Here is a 14,017-nt window from a genome sequence, read left to right as displayed (position 1 = left end):
AGAGGAGTTGCCGGTCGCACACTCCATGCAGGACAAACAGCGGATGAACGGGAATTCTCGGTCCGAAGATCACCTTCCATCCACATCCTTGCGGAGCACTGCAGCGCCAAGCGTCGCGTTAACCGGTTGCCCCCTGCCGCAGGTCCGCTCTAACTCCCGGTACCCGGACCTCCACGGCGGGCATGGCGAGCATCCCGATCCGGTCCCGCCGAGCTCCGCGGCTCTCCACACCTCTACCCCGCCTCCCCGTTACGCTCCCGCGGCCTCCATCCCCGCTCCGCTCCGCCCCGCCCCGTGACGCCGGTTGCTAGAGAGCCGGGCGGGCGCTCCAACCGCTGCCTTCCTCCCGCGGCGGAGCCGGCCCGGCCCGGCCCGGCTATGGCGGCCGAGGAGGAGGAGGGCGACTTGGAGTGGGTGGTGGACACCATCGCCGGGTTCCTGCGCGGGCCCGCCTGGTCCATCCCCATCCTGGAGTTCATGGAGCAGAAGTGCGACGGTGAGCAGCGGGGCCGGGCCTTCCGGAACCCACCCGCGGGGAGCGGCCTCGGTGCGGGCACATGCGGGGGGACGGGAGGTCCCGGGGGGTGACTCTGCCTGCGCGGCAGCGGGACCGGCCCCCGCTGGTTGGTGCGGGCACCGGGCGGTTGGCACGTCCGGTCGGTGTCCGTGGCGCCCCTCGGGAGAGATCCCCGCTGAAGGCTCGTCGGGTTTTGCTTAGCCACAGCCTCCGCTTTGGGACCGGTTTTGGGGAGGGGGGTTGATCCTGGAAGGTCGGTGACCCCCCGCAAGCCATTAGTCAGGCTGTGGCAATTTGCGCTCATTAGCTCGTACAGGGGATTATGGCATGAGCTTATAGCGTGGCACCCGAGCGGGTCCTTCGCTCTGCTGTGCGTAATACCCTGGTGTGCTAGAAAGGGGGTAGAGGCCTTTAATGCTTTCCCATAGGTAAATGTTTTCCTCAGGAAGCTGGACAGCACAATTAAAATCACTGTCTGGTCAGTGGGACAGAAGCTAGGAGGCACAAAGTTAAATTCCTGCAACTGGCAGTTAAGAGATGAGAAACCGTAAGTTAATACCTCTCAAAAAACGATAGCACTAAAAAGCCAGTGGCTACCAGTTATGTTCTGTAGGACGACCTAGGCATGAGCTTAGCTCAGAAGCAACTCCAGTTGAACTTGCTTTTCTTCCTCAAGAAGAACATGAGAGAATCACGGGATAATCTGGGGAACAGCCTGGGTAGTACGAACAGCAAGAGGGGGACTGGAGCAGACCTACAGCTCCGTGAAAAGGTGCCTGAGGAGACGCATACAGGTCTCAAAAACATGTTTGAGAACACAGTACAGTAGCCCTTGATCTTGCCCACACATGAGAAGTATTAAAGCATGTTGCCATAGACTAATTTAGGGTCACTTTCTTTGGCTACTATGAGTAAATCTGTCCCTTCAGTATCACCTGACAGGATGTAGGACTCCTAGCAATTTTAACTTTAAAATATGGATGTCATAAAATGAAAGCTTTCATTTATTTCATTTCATTATTCCTAGGGACTTACCGATGGTTCTTACTATTAACATACTGTCCCTGCTTGGGCATACTCCTTCTTCCCCTCTGTCCTGCTGTGGGCTCCGGAACAGCTTCTGTAATGGTTGGTCAGGGGGCCAGTGTCTCCTGTTGTACAGATGTTCCTGTTAGGGCCCATTAAGAGGTTTTATTTCATGTTCAGTGAAATAGACACACCTCTGATTCAGATCAGCTTCTAAACAAGCTGCTTCTCAGTTATCCTGAATCAGTTCTACCCTTTCCAAGCAAGATCATCCTCAAATCATAGAATCAACCAGGGTGGAAAAGACCCTTCAGATTGTCAAGTCCAACCGTTACCTGAGGACTGCCAAGACCACCACCAAGGGCCTCATGAGTGTATACCTTTCCCTTGTATACTGGGAAGAGAAAAGGGTAAAGCTGCTGGACTCTACAGTGAGGAAGAGAGAGTGAAATCTAGACTAGAAGTTTCTCTTGGAAGTGCTTAATCTTGAGCACAGTGACGCACTTTGGTTATCGTGCAGAAGTTCTAGGTTTAGGGATCGAGGGAATCGATTATCCCTCTCTGGAGCAATGGTCTCTCTTTAGAAGGTTGAGGGGCATTTACTGGCAGTAAGATTTGGGGAACCTCTGTAAATTTCCACTTAGTGTGAGTCAAGCTTGTGCAATGGCCAATGCCCCGTGTTGCTTTCTACCTGGAGGAACAAAGGAGAGAAATCACTTGAATAAATGATCTTCCAGGGTATCACTTGTGCTACAGATTGGCATTGGGCATCTTTTTTAGCAAAAAGGCTAGAGAAGTGTTAACTGCAATGCTAGGGTTGATAAGAAGCACAGGTAAAGACATTTGAAATTTCAGTTGCAGATACCTGTGCTATTTGCTTTTCCTTTCTATAAATGTACTGTGCTGATTCCATTGCTGTATTTTGTCAGGAAAGAATTCCTTTCCTTCTCAAGGCATTTAGTCTTTGGGCTGAACAAGCAAATCAGCAACATTTTATAAGCTGGCAGTAATCTGTGATTCCTCAAAAATACCATTCGAGTGTTGGCAATCGGTGTGTAAGGCATTTACCTTGGCACTACAGTTACTTAGGCCAAGGGCTTGCTACGACTCGTAAATGAGTGTAATGGATTTCTATCTGCTGACAGGTTGCTTTTTCTCACTCCCTCTTTCTGGGGGCTTGATTAATTTCTCATGGCTTGATTAATCTCCTTTTATGTGGCTGTAAAATTGAAGTGAAATCCATGGGTAATGTACTTAAGGCAAGAGGGCTTTTCAGTTTTATTCACATGTTCCAAGGTGTTAACTGAAACATCATTTGGACATAGGTAAACTTGAGAATAACTCTGAGCACCAGAAGATAAAGACAAAGGAATAAACAGGTATTGCTGGGGCCTAGGAGAGAAAGATGAGAGTTCCCTCAGGTTTGCTTACCAGCTCTTGTCTGTAACAAGAAGACCTCAGACTTAACACTCATCCTGTTTGAGGGGTCCCAGCAAACGTTTTCAGCTTTAGCAGGAAAATGAGGAGCTTGTCTCCCAGGATATCCAGGTCCCCTGGCTTACCTCAATCCAGTGCTGCTTCAGGCATTTGTTCCTGTCCGGTGATCAAAGACTGTTCCAGAACCTTAAAGAAAATGATGATTACTTGGTTTAGGAGCTATGGCTCAAGACAATCCAAGGTCTCCATTCAAAGTACTCCTTAATGCCACTTAACTCAGAGGAGATGCTGACTGCAGCTTGCTTTACTTGGAACTTAACTTCATCCCCTTTTAGTTCAGAGCCTGAGAGCAGTTTGTGCAGGCTTTCCAGCCTGCTTTCCATGTTGTCCTGTAGCTGTGGAAGGAGGAGGAGGACTTGGAAGCATCCCTTTGGCAATGTGAGATTAGCTGTTGGTGTGGACACTGGCTGTGGAATAACATCCCTGTGTCATCCCTTCTTTAGGTGCCCAGGGTGGGGAGGAACAGCAGGAGGTAAAAGGGAACAGAGAAACTAAGACAAAGGTTGGGGACTGGAAGAGCTGTCAGGGAGATCCCCCAGAGGCCAGGAAGAGCTGCAGAAGACAATAGAGGTAGTTAAGTGTCTTCACCCTCTTGGGTTTTGTCACAGAAATAAGATTTGTAGTGCTTTTCTACCATTTGAATTCATTCCTAGATATTTTTAAAGCTTTTGTTTTAATCCTGTTATAAAAGATTTCCCTTGGGCAAAACTGAAACAAAAGCAAATGTTGCTTTTCCAGATTATGTCATTTAAAAAGTCATCTAAATGCGTGTGAAAGTTAGACTAATCCTCTGTGCATCAGCACCATCTTCCATCAGAGATGTCGGATATAGATGAAGAATAAATCACACTCATTCACATATTTAAGCAGAATTCCCATCCTTAAAACGACTTCAAAGCCAGGATGTGGGAAGTGACTTGTCCAGCGTATAGTGGCTAATCTTGAAGGGGATTGAGGAAGTCTTATTTCTAAGCCTCTGCTTTAATTGCTGGGTTTGACATTACCTCTGTTCTTGTTGACATGAAAACCCCATGAATTAAAACCTCCCAAACCCTAGTTTTCAGTTTCCCTTATTTTCTGCTTCTTCCATCTGTTCTGCAGCATAGAGACCATTAGCTTGATACTTCCAGTCGAGTTCTTAATACAAATTTATACAAATATGATTAATATGGGCTGTACTATACAGATGGCCATTTTGTCTGAATCAGGATAGATATCATTAGAAAATAATCTACCTGTGTCAGATTTTCTCTTTGGTGTTAATCTGCTTTTCTGCAGACAGGGTCTGATTTCCTGCATCACTTTGGCTCTTGCTAAGTGAATAGCATTTAAAAGAAATTTGGTTTAAATCATTAATATATCCTCCATGTAAATACATGGAGAGAGGGAGAAATTTCCTGCTTTATATATGTCATCTGCCACCTTAGAACAACCTCATGCAAGTTCACAGGGTAGTTATATTAAACCTTATATTAAAAACATATCAAACCTCACTTTTTAGTGTCCATATCTGCTGAATCCTCAACTTGCTTAAAAATCTGCTTCTACTATGAAGATATGTTTTCCTGGGCTGAAATTCAGTGACATTAAATTACCAGAAGTACATGCCTAACCTGAATGTGTGGAAAATACATTTATTATTGTCATCATCATCAATAATGGCATGTATTTTAATATGATCCAGTATATTACCTTGTAAAGGTTAATCCTTTAAGGCATAAGTTAGTTTGTAGTGCATCCCTAACTCTAAAATGTGTGTGTGTGTTTTGCCCCACAGTTTTTGATGATGAAGAAGAAAGCAAATTGTCTTACACAGAAATCTATCAGGAGTACCAAGCTCTGGTGAGTGTTATTCACTATTTGGGGTAGGTTTCTAAGAAATCTAATTTAAAATGTTAAAGTAAGATTTAGATGAACTTCTGATGGGGTTATTTTTGTTATTTAGAATTTTCTAATGTTGCCTGTTATAGGTGTTACTCAGAAATCCTTTGAGTCTCAGGTGTCATGCTTAAATACAAGATAAGTAGAAAAGAAACTAACGCACGGTCATATCTGTTATGCTGTATTACATATTTTTCATTAAAATTAACATATCCACTAGCTAAAATACTGTACTTAAAGGCTGATAATGTTCATCTTTTCTGTCAAGTTAGAATGCCCAACAACACAATGTCTGACACGTGTAACTTGTGTTTTGTTCACTAGCGAGTCTCATAAATCTTGAATTAACTTGCAATAATGGGAGAAAAACTGAATTAGTGAGGCTTGTGTTTTCTTTCAGGTTGAAAAATTATTAGAAGACTATCTTAAAGAAGTTGGAATTAATGAAGAGAAATTTCAAGAAGCTTTTTCATCTCCTCTTGCAAAGACACATACTTCTCAGGTATTTCCTTTTGTTAAGGAATGTAGAGATTGACCTTTTAGCTTCGTATTTTCACTAATGTAGCTGGGTGGAGATGAAACTTTGCAAAGTTTTCTTTTTAAGAGTGTAATTGTATAAAAGAGAATATGTTTTTATTTGACCTTTGAAAATAATGACAGATATTTATGTGTCGGACACCTTCGGAGATTCATCTTCTATGCTTTGTATTTTCTAAACAAACCTCTTAAGCTTAGGGTGTTTCTGCCACTTTTGTTTGCATATATGTCAGCTTTATGTTAGTCTTCAGCCATTCACAGCAACACACTTAAAAAATAGATATATTCCATAAAATAAAAGATGTTTTCCTCTGATTTTATCATAAAACAGTAAAATCTGTCAGAGAAACATTGGCCTTGAGAAGAGAAGACTTGGTTGGGCAACTCTTCCCCTTCTCAAAGAGATCTTTCAGTATTGCTTCAGGTATTTTGGGCAGAGCAGTGGGAGCTTCTGTTGCCAGTTCAAACTGGGCTCTGTTGACGTACCTCCTCCTCGATGTGTAACCAGCTTCTTCAGAGCACACATTCCTCACTCCAGCTTATGCATTTATGCAGGAAGTCACATTGCAGTTGGAAACTTACACTGGGAATCCATCCAGGTTTTGTGCTAATGTTATTGTAAACATAAGATCTCAAGACATAAACCATCGAATTATTTTCTTGACTATCAGCTCAACCTGTATGGCTGGAAAAATAGCTAGGAGAATTAAATCTAATTATTAAAAACATGCTCCACAGAATTTAAAGCTTCACATAATTCCAAGCAGCCTGAGTTGGTTATGATTTCTCTATGAGTTTTAACCCTGTGCATGTTTTCTCCCCACAGGCCATCTTGCAAACAGTGTTGGCAGCAGAAGATTTTAGACTATTTAAAAAAATGATGGTACAGAAAAATATTGAAATGCAATTGCAAGCTCTTCGAATCATTAAAGAAAGAAATGGTAAGAAGTGGTGAGCGTGGGATTTCATCTTTTTAGTGTTCTATTGATGACTCTGTAATCCTTTTGTAACCGAGGATGGAATACTGGTTCAGTTCCAGTTCAAGTTAATGGAAAACATGCAGCTGATGGTACTGGGACTGGGATTTCAGTACTCAGTCCCTGGCCTGTATTCTCAGTGAGAGCTGTCTATAGTCCTTTTTAAATTAACAGATTTTTCAGCTGTGTTTGTCTAAATCTTTCTGTGAAACTTGACTTAGTTTTCTGTTACATTTTTTGGTGATAATTTTGGGTGTTCATCAGCAGTGACAATATTGATAGTTTGAATTGTGCTACCTGCATAGCAATGATGCTGTACTATCTGCTGTGCCTACTTTGCAATTCAGGCTGTACAGTTGCATATGAATAACCCAGAAAGCAGAAGTTACAGCTTCAGCATGCTAATACATGCTTCTAAAGAAGAGGAATTAATTTACACAGAGCTTTACTGCTCTGCTGATGTTTCTGAAAGGATTTTCATCTACCTGCTCCTTTACTTCATGTCTTTAGCTTTACCATTTTGTTTTGTCTCCTTCCTGCATGATGATTTTTGAGAATCATTTCTAAATGTCAACTTTCATGTAACAGCTAAACGTGAAAATGGTTCAGTTGGCCACGGCCGAATTGAGTCTGTGGGAAATGCCATGTAATGGTCAATGCAGAGTATGGCTTATGCTTTACCCTTACATGTCTGAACTTTATGGGTCAGAAACCTTTGCCTTTTTGCTGCTAGCAGTGATGCCCAGGATATAAAATCTTTTTGGAAGCAGGTACATAGAGGAAGAATTAGATGGGTTTGAGTTTGTTTTCTTTCTCTTCGCTACCTGAAGATGATGCCAAAGGGACTACAAGATAATTTTCTTTAGAGAAATGCATAAATTTTGCCATGATTTTTGTAGGTGTCTTACCTGACTGCTTGACAGAGGGTTCTGATGTATTCAGTGAAATTGAACAAGAAGAAATGAAAATACTGAGGGAGGTTCTAAGGTAAAAAATGAATCAGTCCTACTTTGTACATTGTTTTACAATAAAAAATAAAGGTATGTAGGGCCTAACTGCTCCAGCTTCTCCCAGGAAACTGACTTCATCTTACAGATGACATGAATGTTCTTGACAAAGCCCTGCCTAACATGAATGGTGCTAGATGGTGGGTGTGATCAGGAGACTAAGATAACTGCTCCACCATGATGGTGGATGCATGGAATGATGTGCAGCTTGAAGAGCCCCATCATTTCCTTTCTCCCTGAATCTACAAGTAGACTTAGACCTGGGTTAGATGTCTCTGGACAAGAGAGGCACACTGGCTGTAACCCATTCAGGGAACACACTAAACATCAAAGCCTTGGGAAGACAAAGGGTGCTTTTTCAGTAGGCTTTTTTCCTTTCCACAGCTTCCTTCTTAGCTGTGTTCAATGACTGTTGCTGTGATCCAGGAAGATGTGTGAGGACTGGTATACTTCTACAGATACTCCTCCACTCCCAGTTCACATATATATATGAACATAGACAAATAATAGCAGATTAATACATTCACATATTAAATCATGCCATTTTCCCTCTGTATTCAGAAAATACTTCCCTTCTTGACTTTAAAGGAGCAAATGAAACAAGCCCTGGAAATTCTTACACAATTGTTTTTGCACAGGGAATGACAGACTGAGAATGGTGGGTTCTGTATGTTTATCAGAATTATTTCTATTAAGAGTGCATTTGAATTTAAGTCATGGAAATATTTTGGATACTAACAATTATCCTGTAATGGTTTTGATAGTCCTCAAATATTTAAGCAGTGCTAAATTTACCTAAAAGAAGAAGTTTTGAGCATTTACTTGTATTTTGTGCTACAGAAAATCTAAGGAAGAATATGAAATAGAGCAAGAAAGAAAGAGAACTGAAGAAGTGAGTATCTTACCTTTCCAGATGAGTTACGTTGATGATTAAGGAATACTCTGATCTTCTGTCCTGCGTGTCACCTGTATCACTTTAAGGCAGTATGTACCAACCTAAGCAAACAAAGGGGCTGTCAGGAAGGTCTGCCTGATACTGCTCTTTGAAAGGTCTGTTATTTATGTTTTTTTTGATGGTGGCATTGACACCATCAGCCATTTGGTGGAGTTCATATGAAAACATACTCCCACTCCAGTATCTGAATTCCAAAATCCTGCTAACGGATGTCAACCTTTCAGATCCAGAGAACATCTGAATTACTAATATTGTCAAGATCAAAGAGACTTCAAAGTATAAGCTTCTTAGAGATTACAGCATTCATAATCCTTCAGGAATTTTAAGGATCACTTCATAGACAGTGTAGTTATTCATTAAGTCTGCACACTACTACCAGAACCTAATCACCAGGAGCCAGAAATCCTCTCCAAATTAGACCATCACTTGGTCTCAATTAGAGTAAACTGTATAGAAAGGTGAATTCAGAAAACTGAATGTAAACAGGGATGGGTTAAATTGCCAATTGCTCAGCAACAAACTGAAACTGAAATAGGTTTTTACAAAGGCCTGTAGGGAGAGGCCAAGGGGAATGGCTTGAACCTGCCAGAGGGGAGACTGAGCTGAGCTCTTAGGCAAAAGCTTTTCCCTGTGAGGGTGCTGAGGCGCTGGCACAGGGTGCCCAGAGAAGCTGTGGCTGCCCCATCCCTGGCAGTGCTCAAGGCCAGGTTGGACATGGGCTTGGAGCAAGCTGCTCCAGTGGAAGGGGTCCCTGCCCGTGGCAGGGGTTGGAGCTGGAGGAGCTTTAAGGTCCCTTCCAACACAAACCAGGATGGGGTTCTATGAAATCAACTGCAGTGGAATCGTGGCAATAAATCTCCCTTTTCCTGGGAGGACATACACACATAGCTGGAATTGTAGGCTGTTTCAGAAGAGAGCAGAATCACCTTGCTAGTCTTTTCTGCCATTAGGAAGTCAAACATAATACATATGGAAAGAGAAAACACTTTCTTAAACCTAAAGTGACAAAGGAAATCACCTGCAGACCAAATGCAGCTACTTCCTTGTTGACATTGTGCTTCTAATCCTCTCCCCAGTTCAAACCTGTGGTAGCAATGCTATTGAATGCAAGTCCTGAACACTTGCAATATTCTACCAAATTAAATCCCTGCCCCAGGGTCTGACACTGCAGAAGAGTGGTGAGAAAACTCTTCCTTCCCATAATACAATGACATTCCAGGAAACAAGTCACCTCTTCTACTGGATTTCTTACAAAACTACTAGGAAAGTCAAACTTTAGCTCATTTTAGGAATCGAAGTTGTATTAAAATGCAGGCTTATCCAAGAATAACAATGCTCTTGATAAATAAAACAGATTACAGAAGGCCCAGTCAAGTTTACCTTGATACTTACTGTTCAATAATGTATTTTTTTTTTTAGAGAATGTTTTAATACCACGTAATTCCATGTTTTGATGGATGCTGGAGGGTTTTGACATGAATTAGATGGTTGATGAACAGTGTAGACATTCCCTGGGCAAATCCCAGTTGTCTTTACTATTTTGAGATACAGGTTGTGTTGTCAAGATGTGAATCAATGGTGTCAGAGATTACCCAGACCTGTTGTTTCCATTAAGCTGATGATTTCTCTGTTTCTGTGGAAACCTCAATATATGGTCCTGCTTCTCCTATTGCACTGGATTTTTCTGGTGGACAACAGAGGTTTGCTAAGTTGGCAAAAAAAAAACCCAACTCCAAATTATCTCTTTTGGGAAACAAAAACCAATTTACCCAATATCCCAAACTCTCATTGTTGTTTAGGGAACAGGTTTTGAACAAAACCAAAAAATACTGACTTATGACTGTAAGCCAGTAAGAACCTTCCTCTTAGTAAACCAAAATAGGTAGTTTGCTTTTGTTCACTTTGACAGTGCAGCGTGTAGTGCAAACAACACTGCTTTAACTCAAAGTTCTCTTGGGAGCTTTCTTTGTGTTGACAATTGGACTGTAGTGCCAGGAGATGGAATGCTTGGTTTTGCATGTTTCTCCTTTAATTTAAGGCACGCGATAAAACAAAGTCACCAGCTGTTACCTGCAGTGTTCCAGGAGATGCGAGAGAAGCTGTTAAATCCAAGGAACCCAGTGAAGGAGCTCACAGTCCTGAAGAAACTCCAAAACCTCGATTAGGTAATCTTATGGCAAAGTGCAGTGCTGAGTGTGCAATGTGATGCTGTTTCCGAATTGTGGAAGACTCCATGGATAGAAAGGTTTGAAGAACCTGGCTGGATAGGCTGTGAGGAAAACATCGTAGCTTTGAAGTTCACCCTGCTTTAAGCAGGATATTTGCAGTGAGAGACCTGCAGAAATGCCTCCGACCAGAGTTGTTTTATTACTCAGTGATGTTCTAAGTCATCTCCAACTGGAGGAAGCTTCTCTGGGCACCCTGTGCCAGCGCCTCAGCTCCCTCACAGGGAAGAGCTTCTGCCTAAGAGCTCATCTCAGTTTCCACTCTGGCAGGTTCAGGCCATTCCCTTTGGCCTGTCCCTACAGGCCCTTGTCAAAAGTCACTTTTTAGGGGCTTACAATGTCTCCCCTTTTTATTACTAGCTTTCAAAAACCAGATACTGTATTTGCACTCTGAGAAAGATTAAATTATGCTTTACACCATAAGTACCTCTACTGCAATGAGTTATAAATTGTCAAATGCCTGGAACATGATTTCATATTCAGTGTTCCAATAGTCACTGGCACAGGGTGCCCAGAGCAGCTGTGGCTGCCCCATCCCTGGCAGTGCTCAAGGCCAGGTTGGACACAGGGGCTTGGAGCAAGCTGCTCCAGTGGAAGGGGTCCCTGCCCGTGGCAGGGGTTGGAGCTGGAGGAGCTTTAAGGTTCCTTCAACACAAACCATTCCATGATTCTATAAATGTGATTTTCATTTTTTGAAGTTTTCTGGTTTTGAAGAGGCATCTGCCTGTTGGAAGAAACACTGATTTATTTATCTATTCCTATTCTTTCTCATTGCTACTTAGAGGAATCTCAGAAACCTGTGAAGGAAGACTTAAAACCTGTCCGACCATTACCTAAAGGAGCAGAAAGCTCACCTCAGCCATCTGGCACCAAAGGGAAAGGCGACAGTAAGAAAAGGTCAGCTGGAAAGTGTCCCGAAAATGCAGCACAAAAAGCTGGGATGAAAGGACCTGTAAGTTCAAAACAAACAAGATAAAACCCCAAACAACTAGAACACAGAAAGACAGGATTACATTTCAAATATATATTTAAGACAGTATTACTTTTAAATATGTATTTTCTGTTCTTTTAATCAGGTGGTTTTGGTCTGGGTTTGTTTTTAACACAGAGTACAAACACTATTTTCTGGTTTAATTTGCATGACGTCCAGATCATCATTCTAGTTTTAGAATAGAACCCAGTACTCAGCATTTGTCCTGTGATCATTTCTTAGTAGACAGCTCTGGCTTCAAACCTCAACTTGGATTTTTTGTTTCACCTAGTGATTTTGGAGGCAAATAGGATGTAAATGCTTTTATCTGACAGAACATGCACTCCAAAAACTGATTTCAAACTCTGTTTAAAAACCAATTCCAGAATTCCTCAGAGGTTGAAAAGCAGGAGTTGAAGCAACGAGAGGACTACCTGAAGAAAAAACGAGACATGCTGATGGCTACAAAGAAAGACTCAAGAAATAATGTACTGTTACCAACAGACACTGCACAGAAAGCAGAGGAATCGCCTCCTAAAGAGGTGAACATTCAAACATTTGTATTGTAGCTGGCAGCATTTTCAAGTTACTACCTTTGCAGCAGCTTACAGGCTAGAAGTTTCAATGATTAAGTCAGCATTACCCTGCTTCAGTATCATCAAATCCTCAGGGGTAGCTATATTTATATATGGTTTTCTCCTTGTCTGTTCATTTGAGTTTTGTGCCACTTTCAGATGAAGAAATCCTTGTTTTCTATCCATCAACCGCTGCAATAGAAGCCACATACCATTTAGAAAGACAAAGCACTCTGAAAGGTGGATACTGCTGTCACCTACCCAGTTGCCTCCAATAGAAATAAACCCAAGTCTGTGTGAGAGTTGGAGGCATAGGACAGGGTGAAAACAGAATCCTATGACAGGATAAATCCCTACCAGTATAGCAATCGTCTTCAGAGAAGAAAACAGTAACAAAACTGGTTTTTGCTCATCAGTGTAGTGGTCAATATGACTTAATGCATTTACCACATTAGGCCTGATGTACATCTGTATGAAAAGAAATGCTTGAGAACTCTCCACACAAACGAAACTAGTAGAAGGCCTTAAACCTTACACAAATCAATGTGATAACTGTTGTGTCATTACTCCTCTCTGCAGAGTATATACTTAAAACCTTCTGTTGGCTCAGGTGTTTCTCAGAGTTGCTGAGCATTTTATTACGCTCAGAACATGCCAAAATACTGTTGATGGGGAACTCCCCTCACAAAGCAGCACCAGTTCAAGCTGAGGTTAGTCCTCCCAAGAAGACTGGTACAGTGCAGTGGAAAAGAGGCATAGGGATGTACAGAGCCAGTTACCCCCATCCTGGGATCCACTTCACAAAACATGGGATAATAACATGGTTTCAAACCACTCCGAAGAGCCTGTGAGGCAGCCTCAGGTTTGCCACCAACAGCACTTGCCCTGTGGTTCACTGCAGTGTTTGTTCACTTTGCTTTTTAGGAGATGTCAGAAGAGAAACAGAAGTTGCTCCAGAAGAGGAAGATGCTCGCAGAAAAGCTAAAAGAAGAAGTTATCAATAAGCGGTAATCTTAAGCAGCTCGTGGCAGACCCCAAGAACATGAGTATGTTTTTAGAGTAAGTTACAGAACCAGCAACTGAATGGAGTTGCTTTTCAATATTACACTTAGTTTTCTAGAACTTGCAGACAAGGTAACTCAGTACTTTGTATGTACTTAAAATTCCACTGAAACACACTAAAACCACTTATTTTCCAGAATGCTGGAAACTCACTTTCACTGGAACACGTTCAGCCATTTAATACCACTGCAACACACAGATCAGTTTCTAAACTACTGGCCTCAGACTTTGGTATTACATAGAGCAAAAGCGGATCCTGAAATCTGTTCAAGTAATTCCTACAGGAACAGCTCTGAATTAGGAACATTTCAGCATATAGAATCATAGAATTGTTTGGGTTGGAAAGGACCTTAAAGATCATCCAGTTCTTCCCCTGCCATGGGCAGGAATGCCTCACACTACACCATATCACCCAAGGCTCTGTCCAAAACTGTTTTTCATCTGCACGACGTAATAAAGTCCCACTTAACAAGGAAATGCAACTACAACCATCTTATTCTTAATGAAGGTAACACTTGGAGTCCAGGCATTTACATAGTAACTCAGGATTACATTGGCTTATGTATTTCTGGGGCAGTTTACCAGTCCTTAGTTCTAATGTTGCTATAGATGCAACTAATTGCTTTAGTTGCACAGCTCAGGAAGGTTTCAAAGTGGAAATCTTTTAAAGTGAATCTTTACTGGCTTGGCTTTGACAGACTTGGGACAGTATCCTTTGCACAATGTCACAGAATCACAGACTGGTTTGGGTTGGAAAGGACCTTAAGCTCACCCAGTTCCAACCCTGT

The 14,017-nt window shown here is 42.1% G+C and overlaps 1 protein-coding gene across 1 annotated transcript; it reads left to right on the top strand.

Moving 5' to 3' along the window:
- Nucleotides 1–285: 285 nt before the first annotated feature.
- Nucleotides 286–13,534, top strand: CFAP36 (cilia and flagella associated protein 36). The gene is made up of 10 exons (XM_061356825.1): nt 286–496; nt 4,818–4,882; nt 5,322–5,423; nt 6,285–6,399; nt 7,335–7,422; nt 8,283–8,334; nt 10,436–10,562; nt 11,405–11,574; nt 11,979–12,134; nt 13,092–13,534. Exons 1-10 carry the CDS (start codon nt 379–381, stop codon nt 13,176–13,178), a joined length of 1,080 nt encoding a protein of 359 aa, XP_061212809.1. The 5' UTR covers nt 286–378; the 3' UTR covers nt 13,179–13,534.
- Nucleotides 13,535–14,017: the final 483 nt, after the last annotated feature.

The sequence above is a fragment of the Neopsephotus bourkii genome, unplaced genomic scaffold, assembly GCF_033783945.1.
Source record: "Neopsephotus bourkii isolate Nb327-2 ecotype Australia unplaced genomic scaffold, CSIRO-AGI_Nbou_v1 NB_873, whole genome shotgun sequence".
NCBI lineage: Eukaryota > Metazoa > Chordata > Aves > Psittaciformes > Psittacidae > Neopsephotus > Neopsephotus bourkii.
The sequence above is the reverse complement of the archived record's forward strand: the minus strand, read 5'-3'. Positions and strand labels throughout refer to the sequence as shown.

Bases quoted from the DNA above. Each gene is read 5' to 3' on its own strand.
- CFAP36 (XM_061356825.1), top strand. From the start codon at position 379: ATGGCGGCCGAGGAGGAGGAGGGCGACTTGGAGTGGGTGGTGGACACC. The intron at 4,883-5,321 runs GTGAGTGTTATT...GTTTTCTTTCAG, and splicing joins ATCAGGAGTACCAAGCTCTG to GTTGAAAAATTATTAGAAGA. The intron at 7,423-8,282 runs GTAAAAAATGAA...TTTGTGCTACAG, and splicing joins ATACTGAGGGAGGTTCTAAG to AAAATCTAAGGAAGAATATG.